General features: G+C 44.1%; 1 protein-coding gene across 4 annotated transcripts in view; it reads right to left on the bottom strand.

The window, feature by feature from the left end:
- mtus1a (microtubule associated tumor suppressor 1a) overlaps window positions 1–22,533 on the bottom strand; it is a 43,684-nt gene that overhangs the window by 7,376 nt on the left and 13,775 nt on the right. For all 4 annotated transcript variants that reach the window (XM_039012464.1, XM_039012465.1, XM_039012466.1 and 1 more), the window contains 6 exons: window positions 20,303–20,556; window positions 10,446–10,512; window positions 2,663–2,877; window positions 1,209–1,314; window positions 974–1,047; window positions 789–884 (listed from right to left, as the gene is read on the bottom strand). In XM_039012464.1, coding sequence (XP_038868392.1) covers window positions 789–884; window positions 974–1,047; window positions 1,209–1,314; window positions 2,663–2,877; window positions 10,446–10,512; window positions 20,303–20,556 — 812 coding nt within the window. The remainder of the gene's footprint in view (window positions 1–788; window positions 885–973; window positions 1,048–1,208; window positions 1,315–2,662; window positions 2,878–10,445; window positions 10,513–20,302; window positions 20,557–22,533) is intronic.

Raw genomic sequence — 22,533 nt, forward strand, 5'->3', positions numbered from 1 at the left:
GCAACGTGATGATCGTTAGCGAGTTGGGTACTACTAATGTATGTCCAGACTGCATGAGAGGAGATTACCATGACTCAGTCACGTGGAATTTGACTGCGGTCATGATTGCCGGTGTGGAGGTAATACTTTCACCGCAACAGCCTTATTCAAACATAGTCAATGCCTTCAATCACATAGCAGGGGAGAATTAAAGTCATTCTAGGTTGTAAAACTATACACCATGTGGTGTTTTAACTATACAGCATGACTCCCACAGCCCCAAGCAGGCAGTGGACCACTGGTTTGGTGCTAGCAGTTATTGTCAGACTATTTCTAGTCTACCAGACTGGCTGGAATGGTAGTACAGAGGTCTTCATCTCAATCCCCTCATGTGCATTGTTAGAATGCTGAGAAGAAAAGGTCACCCACTCAATACTGATTATGACCGACAGCAGCCTGACTTTAACAAACGCACTCTTGGGTGGTGTCAGAAATGGCACCCTATATATATATATATATCACATATATCCCTATCACATATATATATACACACTGGAGGTCCTGTATGCCTCAGTTGGTATTGTGGGTTCAATTATCAGGGCCACCCATACGTAAAATGTGCACGCTTGACTAAGTTGCTTTGGACAAAAGTGTCTCTGCTAAATGGCATAACTGACGCATCATCATTATATTATGGAGGGAGATAGGGCAGTGCTGTTGCCTAGTGTCAATAACACTTATCTTGGAACGTTATTGGAGTGGGCTGTAAGATAAGAGTGAATGTGAGCGGTGTTGCGTGTTGGCAGTACCTGACTTCTCTCAGCCAGCTCCCTTCTCTGGTCCTCCTCTGCCTTTATCCTGTGGTTCAGGGTTGTGTTCTCCTCGGTGAGCTCCTGAATCTGAATCTGAGGAACATCACGAGGACACCATCACCTAACCTCTCCTGAGACAAAATAACTTGGAATATATTTTGATATGTGAAGCTGAAGCTTACAGATAAAGTGGCTCCAGCCTCCTTCAGTTTTTTGTCCAATGTCTGCAGCTCCCGCTCATGAGCTTGACGGAACTCTTGGAGAGAGATCAGTTTAACAGAATTATATTGCAAGACAGTCAAAATCAGTCAAATAAATTACTAACATGTGCTTTGTTGATTTTTACCTTGCATTAACTTAAGATTTTTTTATTCATTTTTATTTTTTTAAACGGTGTACATGACAGGATGAATGTACCTTTTAGAGATTCTTCATACTGCTGTTTAACCGCTTGGATCTGTTCAGAGTGGCTGGCCTCCAGCTCTAACGTCACAGCCTCGTGGCTGGCTCTCAACTCCGTCATCTTCAAAAGAGAAGGAACATGGTTTTAGGAACATTCATGATCAGTAACAAAAGCAACGTATAAAAAGCTTATTACCACCATCTATTTCCCCAGAGTCAAATTAACTCATGAATACCATGTGTGTGTCTGCTTGCAGTTTTAAGGAAGTTGCTAACTAGCGTTAATGCAATTGTCAACTAGTGTTAGTGCAATGTAAGTCTATGGTAACTGCTAGCATGCTAGTATTTACCATAGACTTAGTCATGGTAACGCTAGTTAACGCTGGCTTACGAAACACTCTAACTTCCTTCATACTGGATGCAGACACCTAAAAATGGTATCCATGAGTTCACCCGACTCCGGGGAAGCAGATAAAGGGCTTCACCCGACTCCGGGGAAGCAGATAAAGGGCTTCACCCGACTCCGGGGAAGCAGATAAAGGGCTTCACCCGACTCCGGGGAAGCAGATAAAGGGCTTCACTGCCAAAATCCTGAAGTATCCCTTTAACAGGTGCATTATGAATCATCACATCAATAGTAACGGATAGATCATGAAAAGCCTTTAGGCCTTTAATCTAATTAAGATCAAATAAACCAACACAGTACAGACTGCCAAAAACACTTATTCCAAATGGATAGAATTTCAATTCTATTCAGTGAGTCGGTTTGCGTAAGATAGTGTGCATCCTCAAATGGCACACTATTCCCTTTAAAGTACACAACTTCGACTAGGGTCCATAGGGCTTTGGTCAAAAGGAGCACACTATAAAAGGGAACAGTGTGCAATTTGGGGTGCAGTCAGTCTCAGTCGAGCAACCTTCAGCATCAGGATGAAACCAGCTCCACGCTGACAGTATACCGACAGATGGCCCCAGGTCTGATTTGTGGACTACTTTCTGCAGTGACCAATATTCCTTGAAATGAATCTAGCTGAGTAGTACACTCTGTGAATGACTCCACAGAATGACTGCAGAGGACACTGTTGGATAGTGTGTATGTCAGGAATGAAAAAAATCTCTAAACAATTATCTCATGGTCGGACAGACAGACACAGGACTGAGCCCTGAGAGACTGGGGGTGACAGTGTCATGTAATGTGTAGTTGTATTAAGACTTGACACTGTAGGTGCATTCCAATCCTCTCAAGCCCTTCAAAATTTTTACTGATCTGAAATAAAACAGACTTCTCCAGTAAAAAGGCGGAACAGAGCCACGTTTAGCCTATTGGCACTCTTCTACATCCCAAATGGCACCCCAATCCCTTTGTAGTGCACTACTTTTGACCAAATCTCATAGGGCTCTGGTCAAAAGTAGTGCACTATATAGGGAATAGGGTTCCATTAGGGATGCATCCAGTAGCTTTAATGTACCTGCTGCTCCATGAGGGCCTTGCACCGGTCTGCCTCCTCCTGGTAGGTCAGGTGGATATTGTCCCACTCGGCCTGGTAGAACACCCTGAGCCTCTCCTCCAGCTGGGCCAGCTCTGTGTGGTGCTGCTCCTGCATTGTCTGTAGCACGCCCTCCAATGCCCCACACACCTCATCCTTCTCCCGCTCCAACAACTCACACGAGCGGGCCGAGTTCACTGCAGGGTGCCAGTAGGATCCACAGCAGAGGGGAAATCATTTAGTTTTGTGGAACTGTATTTTCTAACGGGAAATGTGTTTGTCTCATCTCTTATCAAAGAAGAACGGCATTAGATAAACAATGGCAATCTAACAGTATAACAAAGGGGCTGAGAAGGCTAGTGGGTTCAGCACAGACTCCCAAAGTCATGTGTGCCTGCAATCTCTTAGTTGTGCTTATTGGATTTCTTTATTTACATTTTTCAATGTGACATTTCATGGATGTTTATTGAAAGATTAAATAAATAAAAATGTCAATGATGGTAAGGACATCTAGAAATTCTGTCAGTTCTAAGAAAAGGGAAATAAGAGTAGTGAAATTCACCCTGCATGCGCAAAGGCAAGTAAACACTTTGGGAACAACTCTTCAGCAAAACTCTTGAGGCTCATGTTATGACATACGGCACTGGAAAGGCAAATGCATATATTTTTTTTCAAGACAGATTACCCAGTGCCCGCCTCTGGCTGACTACAGTGCCCGCCTCTGGCTGACTACAGTGCCCGCCTCTGGCTGACTACAGTGCCCGCCTCTGGCTGACTACAGTGCCCGCCTCTGGCTGACTACAGTGCCCGCCTCTGGCTGACTACAGTGCCCGCCTCTGGCTGACTACAGTGCCCGCCTCTGGCTGACTACAGTGCCCGCCTCTGGCTGACTACAGTGCCCGCCTCTGGCTGACTACAGTGCCCGCCTCTGGCTGACTACAGTGCCCGCCTCTGGCTGACTACAGTGCCCGCCTCTGGCTGACTACAGTGCCCGCCTCTGGCTGACTACAGTGCCCGCCTCTGGCTGACTACAGTGCCCGCCTCTGGCTGACTACAGTGCCCGCCTCTGGCTGACTACAGTGCCCGCCTCTGGCTGACTACAGTGCCCGCCTCTGGCTGACTACAGTGCCCGCCTCTGGCTGACTACAGTGCCCGCCTCTGGCTGACTACAGTGCCCGCCTCTGGCTGACTACAGTGCCCGCCTCTGGCTGACTACAGTGCCCGCCTCTGGCTGACTACAGTGCCCGCCTCTGGCTTATTGGCAGTACAAAGACATACCCATGAGTTATCAAAAACACATTTTCACAATTGTCTGAAATCAGTGTCATGTCCTAGGAATTGTTTTTATATTGACTCACTTCTGTCCTACTTGCAACATATGTCTGCTACAGTAGAACAGTACACCAGCTTTACAGTTTGAACATGGACATGCTACTGTTACTACTGTCTAACACAATGGACATGCTGTTGGGGGTATTGGAGGACTGGAGTTGGGAGACACTGATATAAACTAAGCAACAGACATGGCTCTGGTGGGCCCTTGCGTGCTGTGCCACATTCCTGGTACAGACAGAACAGATGCCAGTGCCAGTGTGATGCCCAGCAGTTGGCCTTGCCAGCCCGTGAGGTATTCCGTTGGCTGGCGATGACATAAGAGTGACAGCTGTGTACAACAGGGTAGTATCTACTGTCTCCATGTGTAGCAGGTGACATCCATATGGAGGTTGATTCCTGACACACAATCCTACCAGTATGAACAGAATAGCTCAATAGCTCTCGATTTACAAGTGGGCAGGGATGGATGGGTATTAAAGGCTACTTCCAGCTGTTGGTGCAATAGAAATCATTCTAATTCTATGGTTGGTGCCCTTCTGCAGGCACGTGTCAGAATATGAATCTTCTTATGCAATATGTTTAATGGTGGCAACCTTCCTAGATTTACAATAGCTCTATGGCAACCTTCATAAAACAAGACATGTTCACCACAGAACAGTACCGTGCATCTTTAAACACAGATCAGTGATTAGATGGTATTCACACGTTAAAAGGATTGGGAAGTGATTGCCCCTCCGTTGACACTGCAACAGCTCAGAGAAAGTTTCAGGAGAAAGAGGAATTTGAGGCTCTTTATCATGTGTACCAGTCAGCCATGTCGTCCATCTAGAACTACTATGTCTCAGGCAAAAATGCCAAGCAGAAGGTTTCTACCAGATATGAGACAAACAGCTAAACTTAAATAAATGTAAAGAACCAGCTCAAGTCTACAGTACAGAAAGGACATGTCTAGGATAGGGGACCCTGACAAGTGAGGCTGTGGTTGTTACACAGATGGTATATCACCCTGTGAGTCAGGGAACTGGTGATTCTGCAACTATGGGCACCTTTGGCCTTTTTTTTTTTAAATCACACAAAATATGATTTTACTCGATTTTCACAAAACACCTTTAACATTCCATTTTAGTTTAAAACAGAATGGGTTTTTGGAATATTTGGTTTATCCGTCTATAGGATTTGGTACTACCACGTTAAGAAATAATTATTTAAATTCCTTAAACCATAAATACTGGCCTGCGCTGGCTGTGCTTGTATACCTGCATGGAGGCTACCATCAACAATGCAATTTCTTGTTGAAATTGTTATACATTTATAATTTTTCCAGTAGTTACAGTATATTGGGATATTCAAGTGTATATTGTATAAGTATAATATAGTGTATAAGTATATTCAAGTGCTTTACACTTGAAGTACAGTTTACATACACCTTAGGAATTGTGAAACTGAGTTTAAATGTATTTGGCTGACATTTAATCCTAGGAAAAATTCCCTGTCTTAGGTCAGTTAGGATCACCACTTTATTTTAAGAATGTGAAATGTCAGAATAATAGTAGTAGAGAGAACGATTTATTTCAGCACAATCCCAGTGGGTGAGAAGTTTACATACACTCAATTAGTATTTGGTAGCATTGCCTTTAAATTGTTTAACTTGGGTCAAACGTTCCGGGTAGCCTTCCACAAGCTTCCCACAATAAGTTGGGTGAATTTTGGCCCATTCCTCCTGACAGAGCTGGTGTAACTGAGTCAGGTTTGTAGGCCTCCTTGCTCGCACACACCTTTTCAGTTCTGCCCACAAATTGTCTATAGGATTGAGGTCAGGGCTTTGTGATGGCCACTCCAATACCTTGACTTTGTTGTCCCTAAGCCATTTTGCCACAACTTTGGAAGTATGCTTGGGGTCATTGTCCATTTGGAAGACCCATTTGCGACCAAGCTTTAACTTCCTGGCTGATGTCTTCAGATGTTGCTTCAATATATCCACATCATTTTCCTACATCATAATGCCATCTATTTTGTGAAGTGCACCAGTCCCTCCTGCAACAAAGCACCCCCACAACATGATGCTGCCACCCCCGTGCTTCACTGTTGGGATGGTGTTCTTCGGCTTGCAAGCATCCCCCTTTTTCCTCCAAACATAACGATGGTCATTATGGCCAAACAGTTCTATTTTTGTTTCATCAGACCAGAGGACATTTCTCCAAAAAGTATGAACTTTGTCCCTATGTGCAGTTGCAAACCGTATTCTGGCTTTTTTATGGAGGTTTTGGAGCAGTGGCTTTCTTGCTGAGAGGCCTTTCAGGTTATGTCGATATAGGACTCGTTTTACTGTGGATATAGATACTTTTGTACCCGTTTCCTCCAGCATCTTCACAAGGTCCTTTGCTGTTGTTCTGGGATTGATTTGCACTTTTCGCACCAAAGTACGTTCATCTCTAGGAGACAGAACGCGTCTCCTTCCTGAGCGGTATGACGGCTGCGTGGTCCCATGGTGTTTATACTTGCGTACTATTGTTTGTACAGATGACCCTGGGACCTTCAGGCATTTGGAAATTGCTCCGAAGGATGAACCAGACTTGTGGAGGTCTACAGTTTTTTTTCTGAGGTCTTAGTTGATTTCTTTTGATTTTCCCATGATGTCAAGCAAAGAGGCACTGTTTGAAGGTAGGCCTTGAAATACATCCACAGGTACACCTCCAATTGACTCAAATGATGTCAATTAGTCTATCAGAAACTTCTAAAGCCATGACATCATTTTCTGGAATTTTCCAAGCTGTTTAAAAGGCACAGTCAACTTAGTGTATGTAAACTTCTGACCCACTGGAATTGTGATACAGTGAATTATAAGTGAAATAATCTGTCTGTAAACAATTGTTGAAAAAATTACTTGTGTCATGCACAAAGTAGATGTCCTAACCGACTTGCCAAAACTATAGTTTGTCAACAAGAAATTTGTGGAGTGGTTGAAAAACGAGTTTTAATGACTCCAACCTAAGTGTATGTAAACTTCCGACTTCAACTGTATGTGTACATTGTGGCGGTAACGGTAAATTGGACTAGTTAAAAATAAGTGGGTGGAAATGGATTATCATTGAATGCTATAAAGAAAGTAAAATATAATTTGATAAACAGTATTAAGCAGGGGTATTCCCATTGAAAAATAAGCTACTTCTGGTAATAACCAGGAAATCGTCGTTACCGACATTTTGTCGTGGTTATAGCAATTGGCAACATTTTGGGATTAACTGCCAGGCCACAAGGTTTACTTGGTTAGTAGGATCAGCCATCATTTGATGAATTCTAACCACAACATAATGAGATATATAATTTCAAATAGAGAACAATCTAGATGAATTGGCCCAGTTGGTAGAGCATGGCGCTTGCAAAGCCAATGTTGTTGGTTCGATTCCCATGGGGGACTAGTTTGGAAAAAATTATGAAAATGAAAGCACTCACTACTCTAATTCGCTTTGGATTAGAGCGTCTGCTAAATGCCTAAAATGTAAGAAATTTTGTTTTTTGTTTTCATTGACGTTGCGGTAATGACGCAGAATAAACAATATTCATAGTGACATTTCTTGGAGGTGGAGATATGATATACTCTCCATGTCATATCCTTGTTCTCCACTTTCACTTCTCAGTTCTTTTGTGATTTGACGTGTAAAATCTTGGCTTAACACTATAATTGATCATTTTGATGGTAATGAAGCAACTGAAGCAACTATTTTGTGTAAAAAAAGTAACAAATGGCTTACGCACATAAAATATTTATATAGTATCCATTTACTTTGACTCCAACAGGTGCGTTAAATATTTTCAAATTATAAAAATGTCTAAGTGTAATATATAGCATCATATCAAAAGTGTGGGAGTGAGAAGAAATAGAACCGCAGACCAACATGGACAAAGCCCAAACAAACACATCAGGTTGAGCCCTGCACTCCACAGGCATGAAGTATAACAGGGGATATGGTCATTGGAGCCAGACTAAATTCATCACACTAAAACACACTGTAAAGGCCCATCTGGGGATTGGGGCTGACGCCATATCTAAAAGTTACTGGTCTTGGATTCTTGTCAGGGTGATGGCTTTGAATGTGCCCCAATTCCAGATACTAAGTGGTGAGGCAGGACAAAAAACTATGACGCGCTTATAATTTATATTGGTGAAGAGTGGTAATATGAAAGGATAGTATGTCATGTCATGAAACTGGAGGTGGCCCAAACAGACAATGCAGTACACTATAATTAGCCAGCTGCAGTGAGTGGAGTGGTGACATCATTGGGGGAGCAAGCCCATACTGGCTATGCAGAATACTGTCTGAGGGATGGGGTAAAGTATAACCTATTCCCAGGGCCTATACAGGGCTCTAGTCAAAAGTAGTGCACTATATAGGAAATAGGGTGCCATTTGGGATGGAAACACTGACGGCAAGTGTTGGGCTCAGGATAAATGCCTTGTGGTCTTTGCCTTCCTCCCCTCCCCTGTACAGTACTACCATGTACCAACAACCCCAGTGGGTCTGTCTGTAGAACTCTCCGAACAGAACCAGTGGGTCTGTCTGTAGAACTGTCTGGGGGTCTTATCTATTAGAAGCTGATACACTGGGCTTAATGGGAAGGGGAGTCATGTGCTGGTCCCAAGGCTGAGGTACGTTGTCTGACCACCAACATGGAGGGAGGGGTGGAGCCACACTATCCCCCAGTCAGACCATTGCAGCCCCACGGGAACAGAACAGATAGAGACTTAATACAGGGCTGCAAACTGTTGAGGACACAAAAAGGTGAGAAAAAAAAAGTTCACATGGAAACAAATGTTTTTTTGTTGCTGTGAAGCGCAATAAAATATTTTCAGAGAACAACAAGTACGTTATACACATTTGATTAATCTCAATAATCCTAACTTTCCAAGCCACAATAGACAATAAATAGTGCCCACGGGTATGGGGAGTTTGGCTCGTTGGTCTGCCTACAAGGTTTAGCATGACGTCATGATCACCTCAGTCTCCCCAGACAGGAACACACAGAGCACTGGAACATCGGACCAATTCAGCTCTCAGTTTAGTTGTTCCAGGTTTTGGATTTCCCCACAGTTTTTTTTTTCTTCAGGTTTTGACTCTAAAAAATCTCATGTTCCTTTATAGAAAATCTAATTTAGTTGTTTTTCTAAGTCCACAACAATACTTATCAGGAGGTCTTTTAAGGTCTGGGGAACCCCCCCAATCAACATTTCATTGGGAAGTTTTTTTAAATGACCGTTTCTGCATACTAACTGGCTACATAACACATAGGCACACAGAAACAGGCATTACAGGCGTTACTTCTTCAGAAAGTTGCAGGAAATACCAATCACTGATGCATTATTGTCATGAATTCGTAGAAACCAATTTAACTACTTTTCTAATAAGTTACTTTCTGTGCTCAGTCCAGAGGCTCAGCCAATGATTTCGATACGAGACCTCCTTCAGGATTCATGTGGATGGTATATTTTGAGATCAAAACAGTGTATCGGCAACCAGCACGTAACCCACAGCATGGCCAGGAGGGGTGTTTCCAAGGCCACTGCAGTGTGTTTGTGGGTTGTGGGGTGCGTCCTCGTCTCCACAGCTCTCTTACGGCCTCAGATGGTTTAGCATTCCAGCACAGGCTGCTAACGGCCTCTATGGGGGCCGGCTGCTAACGGCCTCTATGGGGGCCAGACACCAACCTAAAGAACCCTCAAGGGAACATGCTGCATCAGAGACACTCAGAACAGAGGCCGGGGCTAATAAAGCAGACACACACTTCTACACTGCGTCGGTTCTGGGCGTCCCATCCCCTCCTCGGTGGAGGACGGAACAAATTAACCAGGGAAGGAGGGAGAGAATCTAATTACAGGGCAGATAAGAGGCAAGGGGAATACATGCAATAGAAGAACTGTCTGATGACACTGCCACTGTTCGGGCTTGTGACAGACTGCTTATAAGCTGCTTATAACACTAAGTCATGGCAGCAATGTATTTTTTCCAAAAGATAGTCACAAAGATGGTTTCTGAGCTTCCTCCCCACACGCTGAAAGCACAACATCACTGTCAAGGCAAAGCCCACGAGTTGTTCTTGGGTCTGAGCCTAGTGCTAAGGGTTGGGTCTGAGCCTAGTGCTAAGGGTTGGGTCTGAGCCTAGTGCTAAGGGTTGGGTCTGAGCCTAGTGCTAAGTGCTCTGACAAATAATAGCTTCACAAACAAAACAAAGTAGCATTGAGCCCTATCTGTGTAGTGTTAGCCGTAGTGATGTATTGAAGTGCCCCCTAGACACTGATCTTGGGTCAGCTTATAATTTGTCCCACTAATGGTTAAGGTTAGGATTGAGGGAGGAGAAGCTGATTCTAGATCTGTACCTAGGGGAACGTTAACCACGAAGCGGTTAGGGTTGTCTCTGTGGTGACCTTACTTACCGAGCTCTCCCTTCAAGGTCATCAGTTCCTGGGACAGGTCCCTGCGCTGCTTAATGACCTCATCATGCTGGGAAACAAACACACTGTTAGTGGTCATTTAAACTCAGTTTGGGGCTTTGGTTCGCTGGCACACTGCAACAAGCTTGAGCCCCCCCCACAAACAGTTCAGTAAGAACAACCTAAAAAATGTCATTCGTATAACAGCTTTCAATTCAATATCCTTTCGAATACTATACGGTCATTTTAGATGCACACATCAAAGGCATATTGTAGATTCATGACAAGCACTTCTGGGATAAATCCAATGACAGTAACAGCTTCATTAGTGTATGTGACCTCCCCATCTCAACTTCATTTCATTAACAGGATATTGAGCCAAATAGCACAGTTATATTGCTCCTCAGCTAACAAATGCTATTCTACAGCATACAAATGCAACACATGGAGAAAACATGACGGGCAAAGCCCCCTCCCCCCCCAACCCCTATGCAACTGAGCTGAGACAGAAACCTTAACACCCATTCTCTCTACCCCCAGCTACTTGACTTTCTCTATTCCTTGCCTTCTCCTCTTTCTACTCCCCCTTCTCACTCATTCTCTCTCCCCATCTTTACAGAGGCAGCCCTAGCTGCAGTGCTCCTCCCAAACTGACGCAGAGGGAATCCCCCACTAACCGGTCTCATACTCCTCAAAAAATCCACCGGACACAGCACCAACTGAGGACCACAGGCCCTGTTACTGTCCTAGAACAATCTCCCTCAGAGAAGAAGGATAACAGAACACAGAGAAAATAAACAGAGGCTAATGAGTCATCAGTCACAGAACAGACAAGTCAAATAAAAAATCCTATCCTCTAATGAAGGGTCAGTGAGACAGAGTTAGCAGTCTTTCCTGTCCCCTGCTCCCCGTCCCCATTACAGACAGTAGAACAAAAGATAAGTCCTTTACCCGGTCTCCAGAGCAGGGAGGGCTAAGGCACGCTCTGCTCCCCGAGCAGCCCATGGTCCAGCCTCGGAGTCTCCCCCAGGCTACAGAGGCCCAGCACACCAAGACACAAATGACAGCAGCACAGGTGGACACCACCTCCACACACACTCCTCTCTAGGACTGCTCCAACTACATCTGACTGAGGCACGACTGAAAACGGCACTCCCATTGGCCCTGCTATCTGAGTGCTGAGAGCTTTACCATATTCTCCCTAAGAGAGCGACAGACTGCAGAGGAGTGGGACAGCCTCCTCACAGCTGAGCGGAGGTCACTTTAAGGTGGTGGTAGTAGCAGGCAGCAGTGGTAAAAGGCAGAGCGGAGCAAATAAGATAGGGTGGGTCCAAAATGGCACTCATTTCCCTTTATAGTGCACCGTATGGGCCCTGGTGAAAAGTAATGCACTACATAGGAAATAGGGTGCCATTTGGGACACACCCATACATAAAGGCCTCCTGACATTAGGCTGACGGAGAGGCATTTACACCTCACTGAGTAGCAGGAAAGGGCCTGGCTGTGCAGTGACCTTCCCAAGGGACGACACCGGGAGAAGAGTTCATTACTACCACAACCTCTCCCCCCCTTCCTCCACCATACATTAAATAATTGTTTTTATATCATATTTATGCCATTTTTATCCTATACCTCTTTAACATACAGTATATTCAGTGCCAGCTAGATATATGATCATTGGGACAGAGGGCTGGTAATGAATAAACTAGTATCATCATTGGGACAGCATGACAGAGGGCTGGTAATGAATAAACTAGTATCATCATTGGGACAGCATGACAGAGGGCTGGTAATGAATAAACTAGTATCATCATTGGGACAGCATGACAGAGGGCTGGCAATGAATAAACTAGTATAATCATCATTGGGACAGCATGACAGAGGGCTGGTAATGAATAAACTAGTATCATCATTGGGACAGCTTGACAGAGGGCTGGTAATGAATAAACTAGTATAATCATCATTGGGACAGCATGACAGAGGGCTGGTAATGAATAAACTAGTATAATCATTGGGACAGAGGGCTGGTAATGAATAAACTAGTATCATCATCATTAGGACAGAGGGCTGGTAATGAATAAACTAGTATCATCATTGGGACAGCATGACAGAGGGCTGGTAATGAATAAACTAGTATCATCATCATTGGGACAGCATGACAGAGGGCTGGTAATGAATAAACTAGTATCATCATTGGGACAGCATGACAGAGGGATGGTAATGAATAAACTAGTATCATCATTGGGACAGCATGACAGAGGGCTGGTAATTAATAAACTAGTATCATCATTGGGACAGAGGGCTGGTAATGAATAAACTAATATAATCATCATTAGGACAGAGGGCTGGTAATGAATAAACTAGTATCATCATTGGGACAGCATGACAGAGGGCTGGTAATTAATAAACTAGTATAATCATTGGGACAGAGGGCTGGTAATGAATAAACTAATATAATCATCATTAGGACAGAGGGCTGGTAATGAATAAACTAGTATCATCATTGGGACAGCATGACAGAGGGCTGGTAATGAATAAACTAGTATCATCATTGGGACAGCATGACAGAGGGCTGGTAATGAATAAACTAGTATCATCATTGGGACAGCATGACAGAGGGCTGGCAATGAATAAACTAGTATAATCATCATTGGGACAGCATGACAGAGGGCTGGTAATGAATAAACTAGTATCATCATTGGGACAGCTTGACAGAGGGCTGGTAATGAATAAACTAGTATAATCATCATTGGGACAGCATGACAGAGGGCTGGTAATGAATAAACTAGTATAATCATTGGGACAGAGGGCTGGTAATGAATAAACTAGTATCATCATCATTAGGACAGAGGGCTGGTAATGAATAAACTAGTATCATCATTGGGACAGCATGACAGAGGGCTGGTAATGAATAAACTAGTATCATCATCATTGGGACAGCATGACAGAGGGCTGGTAATGAATAAACTAGTATCATCATTGGGACAGCATGACAGAGGGATGGTAATGAATAAACTAGTATCATCATTGGGACAGCATGACAGAGGGCTGGTAATTAATAAACTAGTATCATCATTGGGACAGAGGGCTGGTAATGAATAAACTAATATAATCATCATTAGGACAGAGGGCTGGTAATGAATAAACTAGTATCATCATTGGGACAGCATGACAGAGGGCTGGTAATTAATAAACTAGTATAATCATTGGGACAGAGGGCTGGTAATGAATAAACTAATATAATCATCATTAGGACAGAGGGCTGGTAATGAATAAACTAGTATCATCATTGGGACAGCATGACAGAGGGCTGGTAATGAATAAACTAGTATCATCATTGGGACAGCATGACAGAGGGCTGGTAATGAATAAACTAGTATCATCATTGGGACAGCATGACAGAGGGCTGGTAATGAATAAACTAGTATCATCATTGGGACAGCATGACAGAGGGCTGGTAATTAATAAACTAGTATCATCATTAGGACAGAGGGCTGGTAATGAATAAACTAGTATCATCATTGGGACAGCATGACAGAGGGCTGGTAATTAATAAACTAGTATCATCATTGGGACAGAGGGCTGGTAATGAATAAACTAATATAATCATCATTAGGACAGAGGGCTGGTAATGAATAAACTAGTATCATCATTGGGACAGCATGACAGAGGGCTGGTAATGAATAAACTAGTATCATCATTGGGACAGCATGACAGAGGGATGGTAATGAATAAACTAGTATCATCATTGGGACAGCATGACAGAGGGATGGTAATGAATAAACTAGTATCATCATTGGGACAGTATGACAGAAAGCTGATAATTAATACATTTGCCTTTATCTCCTATTTTCTCAAGGATAAAGACAAATCCTTATCGGTCTGTCTGCGGTGGGCCCCACATGTAATCTTACTGAGGGTCTGATTTGTCAAATGCCTTTTCAGTTTAATTGAACAAAAACACTGAGTGTACAAAACATTACGAGCATCTGCTCTTTCCATGACAGACTGACAAGGTGAAAGCTATGATCCCTTATTGATGTCCCCTGTTAAATCCACTTCAGAACAGTGTAGATGAAGGGGAGGAGACTGGTTAAAGAAGGAGTTTTAAGCCTCAAGACAATTGAGACATGGATTGTGTATGTGTGTCATTCAAAGGGTGAATGGGCAAGACTTAAGGACATTTGAACGCGATATTAATTAAGTGGCAAAAGATTTAAGTGCCTTTGAACGGGGTATTGTAGGTGCCAGGTGCACCGGTTTGAGTGTGTCAAGAACTGCAACGCTGCTGGGTTTTTCATGCTCAACAGTTTCTTGTGTGTATCCACCACTCAAAGGACTTCAAGCCAACTTGACACAATTGTGGGAAGCATTGGAGTCAACATGGGCCAGCATCCCTGTGGAATGCTTTCGACACCTTGTAGTCTATGCCCTGATGAATTTAGGCTGTTCAGAGGGAAAAAATGGGGTGCGACTCAATATTAGGAAGGTGTTCCTACTGTTTTGTACACTCAGTGTATGTGAGCACTTCACCATTTCATTTGGAGGACACTAACGGTTTTGATCAGGGCCGTCACAACACGCTACCCTCGTCTCTGAATGTCTACATTTCCCAGACCTCCACCATAATGATCATACAATGACCCTCCGCGAGATGTTTAGATCAATAAAACCTCCAGTAATCAATCCACATTCAGATCTAATGGTCTGGAAATGTTATGTGAAAAAGTCCTTTTGCTACAGGATAATTTTCCTGCTGTAGCAAACTGGCTCAAATTAAGACCTTACATCTGTAGCTACAAAGGAAGAGGAAGGAAGGGCAGACAGACAAATGATCATAGAAAGGTCTGGAAAGTGGGGGACAAATAATAATGGGGGGTTATTATCTAACATCCTTATTTAAATAGTAATATTCTTTACATACAGTAATTAACATTCACTTTTGAATCACACCACGGTCTCTTCTTCTACAGATACTACGGTAATCCATGTCCAGTGCTGGCAGGAATCAGCTAAACAGGTGATAAGAAACAGAACTCAACAACACACCACCTTTTCCAGTGTTTGGTTGTGGCTCGTAACCATATCAAGTCAACAGCTGGGACATTCTCACACAGACATTGCAAGGCCCAACCTATTCCTAGCCTATTGACTGGCTAACAGATTCTAATACTGTACACAGTGTTCAGAAACAAACTGATTCCCAACAGAACAAGTGCCACCCATAGCCTATTCATACACTCCCAATAGATCAAAGTGACATTGGACCATTGAGTCCTTGTAATGATAATTAAATAAGGCAATGTGACATACTGATAACACCCACATACTGAACCTGTTGAAACCTGACAATAGATCTCTAATGAGGATACCATTGCCTTCCGATGAGAGTGCAGGAGCTAGTGATTGTCACTGTGTCAGAGAGGGGGACAGAGGGTGCTGAGACAGCTGCTGTACCACCATCACAGACACCAGGAACTCTGCTGTTTTACTGTCGGTTCAGATAATCACTTTCACAGCCCGTCCACCTTCCACCCAAACAGAACGATCCGAGTCCAACTTTAGAGACTGAAGATACCACGGAGACGGAATGTAGTGTGTGTGTTTGGAAAGTAACTCTTGAAATCATCGACGTCTTTGGAACAAGGAGCTTGTCTAACTGACAGGGCTTAAGCAGTACAATAAGCATTTAACCTTGATGTATTTCATCAGTGTTTTGACAGCAGTCTGGCGATAAAGCCCTTGTCAACTCTCCCAGTCTCTGTCCCTTTCCTAAATCACTCTACACATGCATTCTAAAGGTTCAACAAATGGACTGTAGCCATGTTCTGACATGTACTGCCAGGGTTCTTGAGATGGTCCCTCAAACAGTTAAGAGGGGGGGGGAAGTCAGCTAAAAATGATTTCACAAGAATGGTGCAAGTTTACCCAGAGTCCACATTTCTCCATCCACAAATGTTGAAACTCTCCGTCTCTGGATTCTAAGAGACCACAGCAACAGAACTCTGTTCCCCAAAGGATAACATCTGTCCACACACCTCCAGTACTGGCTACTGCTGCCTAGAAAAACTACTTTGGACAATTGCAGGCATGTAGGCTACATTTATCCCAAGTCCAACGGGTGGATTAATTTTTGCCAATCAAGAGAAACAGGGTCTCTAAAATAGACACTGACAGCACACCCCTGGTTGATTCACCACACACCACTAATGTCCTATAGAAAGCTGAACATGAATACACGCATCCACAACCCACTTTACACTAATGCTTATGGCATATGAGCACCCACATCGCCCAGACGCATCCACAGTGTCTGGTTTGTATCAGGAGCTGAGCTCAGGGCCCGACTGGCAGTGATGTCAGATAAGGGGCCCAGGGGCCTCCGGGAGAAAGGCCTAACAGACATGGTGTGAGTCCCGAATGGAACACCCTATTTCCTTCATAGTGCACTACATTTTACCAGGGCCCATAGGGAAGAGCACTATGCAGGCGGGAATAGGGTGCCATTTGAGACACAGCCATGACGTCTACCTCACTGTATCAACCCCAGTCTGACAACAGCCAGAACCAGAGACAGGTCCATTTAACTGATATTCCCTTCTCTGTAAAGAAAGAAACAGCGAGCATAAGAACTAATAAACTGCTAATGAATAACAACTCATTTGGAAATTATGATTAGAAATAATCTCTGTGCCAGGATCAGTCTCAGTGCAGTTTCTCATTCACTGTCCATGAGATGGGAGTCAGCACTATGTTGTTATTGATGAAGAGGGGAGAGCGGAAGTCTCTCAATCTCAGCAGGCTGATAATTACTGTCACCATCACTAAGAAACACAGCAGTCACCCAGTGTTTAAGACCTTAACCAGGCAGCAGGGATAATGAAGGGGGAAGAAAAGCACATGCATTTGGAGGTAAAGGGGCTTGGCAAGTCAGCTATTTCCTCAAAAGGACCTGTGGTAGCCTCTCAAATGGCACCCTATTCCCTTTATAGTGCACTACCCTATAGTAGTAGTGGACTATAGAGGGAAAAGAGTGCATTTAAGGACACAGCCCTGTAACTCTAGTGAACTACTGCCTTTATCTAATACTGTAGACTACGGTCCTAGTCTATCTAACATGGAAATGTATAGGTGAAAGGTCAAATAATATGGTACGATAAAGGATAGTGTAAAGATGAAAGCCTTGAAAGGTCACATGACAGTGCTGAGAGCAAATGGTCAGTCCTCTCCTGAGGAAGCATGTCACTTTATACACTGTTGTTGTTGAGTGTGTGTGTGCGCGCATGATAAGATAAATGTATAGAGGACTTTAAATCTTTTCGTTTTTCAATATTTGAAAAACTTCAACGCACTAGTACAAACATTTTCTGAACCATATCAGCAAGGCCAATTCTAAAGTTAGTTTGCACTAATCTGGCCAATGTTAAGTGAAATACACTACATGACCAAAAGTATGTGGAAACCTTCTCGTCAAACATCTCATTCCAAAATCATTGGCATTAATATGGAGTTGGTCTTTGCTGCTTTGCTGCTATAACAGCCTCCACTCTTCTGGGAAGGCTTTCCACTAGATGTTGGAACATTACTGTGGGGACTTGCTTCCATTCAGTCACAAGAGCATTAGTGAGGTCGGGCACTGATGTTGGGTGGTTAGTCCTGGCTCGCAGTCGGCGTTCCAATTCATCCCAAAGGTGTTCAATGGGGTTGAGGTCAGGGCTCTGTGCAGGCCAGTCAATTCTTCCACACCGATCTAGACAAACCATTTCTGTATGGACCTCAATTTGTGCACGGGGGCATTGTCATGCTGAAACAGGAAAGGGCCTTCCCCAAACTGTTGCCACAAAGTTGGAAGTGCAGAATCGTCTAGGATGTCATTGTATGCTGTAGCGTTAAGATTTCCCTTCACTGGAACCAAGGGACCTAACCCGAACCATGAAAAACAGCCCCAGACCATTATTCCTCCTCCACCAAACCTTACAGTTGGCACTATGCATTGGGGCAGGTAGCGTTCTCCTGGCAACCGCAAAACCCAGATTCGTCCATCGGACTGCCAGTTGGTGAAGTGTGATTTATCACTCCAGAGAATGTGTTTCCACTGCTCAAGAGTCCAATGGCGGCGAGCTTTACACCACTCCAGCCGACGCTTGGCATTGTGCATGGTGATCTTAGGCTTGTGTGAGCCTGCTCGGCCATTGTAAACCTATTTTATGAAGCTCTCGACGAACAGTTCTTGTGCTGACGTTGCTTCTGTAACGGATGTGAAATGGCTAGCTAGTTAGCGGGTACGCGCTAGTAGCATTTCAATCAGTTACGTCACTTGCTCGGAAACCTAGAAGTAGGGTTGCACCTTGCTCTGCAAGGGCCGTGGCCTTTGTGGAGCGATGGGTAGCGATGCTTCGTGGGCGACCGTTGTTGATGTGTGCAGAGGGTCCCTGGTTCGAGCCCGGGTATGGGCGAGGGGACGGTTTAAAGTTATACTGTTACATTGATGCTGTTGACCCGGATCACTGGTTGCTGCGGAAAAGGAGGAGGTTGAAAGGGGGGTGAGTGTAACGGATGTGAAATGGCTAGCTAGTTAGCGGGTACGCGCTAGTAGCATTTCAATCAGTTACGTCACTTGCTCGGAAACCTAGAAGTAGGGTTGCACCTTGCTCTGCAAGGGCCGCGGCTTTTGTGGAGCGATGGGTAACGACGCTTCGTGGGTGTCAGTTGTTGATGTGTGCAGAAGGTCCCTGGTTCGCGCCCGTGTCGGGGCGAGGGGACGGTTTAAAGTTATGTTACACTTCCAGAAGCAGTTTGGAACTCGGTAGTGAATGTTGCAACCGAGGAGACGTTTTTTTACGGGCTATGCCTTTCAGCACTCGACAGTCCTGTTTTGTGAGCTTGTGTGGCCTACCACTTCACAGCTGAGCCATTGCTCCTAGTTGACCGGGGTAGCTCTAGCAGAAATTTGACAAACTGACTTGTTGGAAATGTGGTATCCTATGACGGTGCCACGTTAAATGTCACTGAGCTCTTCAGTAAGGCCATTCTACTGCCAATGTTTTTCTATGGAGATTGCATGGCTGTGTGCTCGATTTTATACACCTGTCAGCAACAGGTGTGGCTTAAATAGCCAAATCTACTAATTTGAAGGGGTGTCCACATACTTTTGCATATATAGTGTAGCTATGTATCCCAGCAGGGTCTGATAGTGGCTGTCTTTACACTGTGTTTATGGAGACGGACTGGAAATCTAATGAAAACATGCCAATGACATCACCCTACTGTAACGGTAGAAGAAACATACAGCATACTATGTATTAGTATTGACCTGAAAATACTATATTTGGCCAAGAGTTCTACAAATATTTGTTAAACTGTACTCAATTGTATAGCCTAAGCATGTGTTCATATGAGATTCTGTATGAAAAGTGCTATATAAAATCTATTATTATAATAATAAAGCCTCTAGTATGACCATAACTTGTGCTGCGGCAACCAACATGGAGGGTGGTGGCTGGGGTGGTCTGGGTAGTATTGTGAGCCAGGGAGAGGAGAGTTAGGATAAGGATAAGCTCATCTGTAGTGCACTGTGGGAAGATGTCATTTCTCTAGTTCCAATTATAACACTCAACCATGAGAACGAAAACAAAAACAAACTCACTCACACCCAGTTCATACCGATCAAGAGTTGTGACCAAGCAGCGTGAGCAACATGATTAAGAACCACAATGTAATCTAATGTCCTAAATTACACTAGTGTCTCAATGTCTTCAATTCTATTAGTATAAAAAGCAACAATAACACCCTTACCAGAATTCAGTGTATGGTTAAGACATCCATACAGAAACATTAAAGAGAAAAGGTATGCTTCCTACCTCTGCCAGGGTCTGCTGCAGCACCACCACAATGGCCTCAAATTTGCAGTTACTTGCGGCCAGGAGTCCCTGGAGCTGCTGGAGGCTCTGGTTCTTCCTCTCACACGGTGCCCGGTAGCTCTCCATGCCCCCCGCCCTGCCCTCCGCCAGCACCAGGTCTGGATGCCCATCCCTCTGGGGCGGCAGTGGCGCTGGTGACTGCTGTTGAGGCTGTGGCTGGCTCCGTGGTGTCGCCCTCTGTCTGTTCTTGTCCACTACAAGAGAACATCCACCGTTCAGCGTTGTTACAACATTCAGCATCATCATACCCCCCTCCATGATCCCTGTGGCTGGGTAGAAGACTAGCTACAGTAGCACCGCATAAACTCCAGCCTGAGACTACTACCAGTCTAGCTCCAGCCTCCAGAGAAAGACAGACCGACTACTGTCCAGTAACACTAGCCCAGCTCATACAGGATGGCTGTCTGTCCAGTAACACTAGCCCAGCTCATACAGGATGGCTGTCTGTCCAGTAACACTAGCCCAGCTCATACAGGATGGCTGTCTGTCCAGTAAAGAAGGAGTAGAGGACAGTGGCTCTGTCCTGTCCAAGGAGGCCTTAGCAGCAGAAAGATGATTCACAGAGCTATTATTTCCCAGAGAAAGAGAGATGCTCCACTACACAGTAAAACGGATCCCCCGAATGAGATTACATCTCCATCTCCTGATTCAATCTTCCTCCTGCTCTGCTCTCTGGACGGACGCAGTAGTCACCGGAGCCCACTTATTTTAGCAGGGCCGTGCCAGTGGTTTTGATTTACATGAGCTTTATAAATATAACACCCCTCTGCACAATAACCGCATGGATCCAACTAATGAACAGAAGGCTGTTAGCCCTGCCATAGCTTATTAGAAGTTAATGGAGACTGACTAAAGATACAGGCTTGTTACTAAAAGTGTTGCCATGAGGTAAAAAATATTGCGGATGAGTTACAGTGTGTTTGAGAACTTATCATCGATATTGCACACCTGCGGCTGGCTGGCTAGCTGCAAGGCACTAGGTGCTGCATGCCTCGTTCTGTTGGGGGAAAGTATGTAATGGGACAGTGAGGACAGGCTTAGACATAACAGGAATACCAGCTTTAATGAGGGAAAGATTGTACCAATGCCGTCTGGGGACACTTTGTCACATAACCCTGGGATTAGATTGAGGATGACAACCGTCCTCCCTAATTAAAACACAAGAACAAACAAATGTGATGGTGTGTTCTGTTTTTGAATGGGACTGGTGAGTATATGGAGTACTGTAGAGTTCTATCGATGACGAACTCCACTCAGAGAAATGTACCGTCTACATCCTACATACACTTATGCGTGATGCTTTAAACATGAATATCCCTTTACAGACATACTATATTTACCCATTAGCCCATAGATGAACATACAGGGGGAAAATACTCTGGTTAAATTTAGAGTGCCAAGAATGGCAGCATCCAACCACATCACAACAGTGAGTGTTTCATTTCAAAAGGACCCTGACGGTCAGGTTAGTCAGATCTACAGTAGTATGTATTAATGACCTTCTTCAGGAAAGGATGTTAGGATACGGCTTTCAACCCCCATCTTAACATCCATATATTTACATTGTCATTTAGCAGACTCTCTTACCCAGAGCGACTTACAGTAGTGAGTGCGTACATTTTTCATACTGGTCCCCCGTGGGAATCATACCCACAAACCTGGCGTTGCAAGGACCATGCTCTAGCAATGGAGCCACACGGGACCCCATATGAACAAACATCACAAACACTACCGGTCAAAAGGTTTAGAACACCTAGATTCAAGGGTTTTTATTTGTTTTTACTATATTCTACATTGTAGAATAATAGTGGAGGCATCAACACTATGAAATAACATATGGAATCATGTAGGAACCGAAAGAAAAGTGTTAAATCAAAATATATTTCATATTTGATTCTTCAAATACCCACCCTTTGCGTTGATGACTGCGTTGCACACACTTAGCATTCTCTCAACCAGCTTCAAGATGTAGTCACCTGGAATGCCTTTCAATTAACAGGTGTGCCTTCTTAAAAAGCTAATTTGTGGAATTTCTTTCATTCTTAATGCGTTTGAGCCAATCAGTTTGTTGTGACAAGGTAGGGGTGGTATACAGAAGATAGGTCTGTTTGGTAAAAGAGCAAGTCCATATTATGGCAAGAACAGCTCAAATAAGCAAAGGGAAACGACAG

This window comes from Salvelinus namaycush, chromosome 17 (genome assembly GCF_016432855.1).
Source record: "Salvelinus namaycush isolate Seneca chromosome 17, SaNama_1.0, whole genome shotgun sequence".
Lineage (NCBI taxonomy): Eukaryota > Metazoa > Chordata > Actinopteri > Salmoniformes > Salmonidae > Salvelinus > Salvelinus namaycush.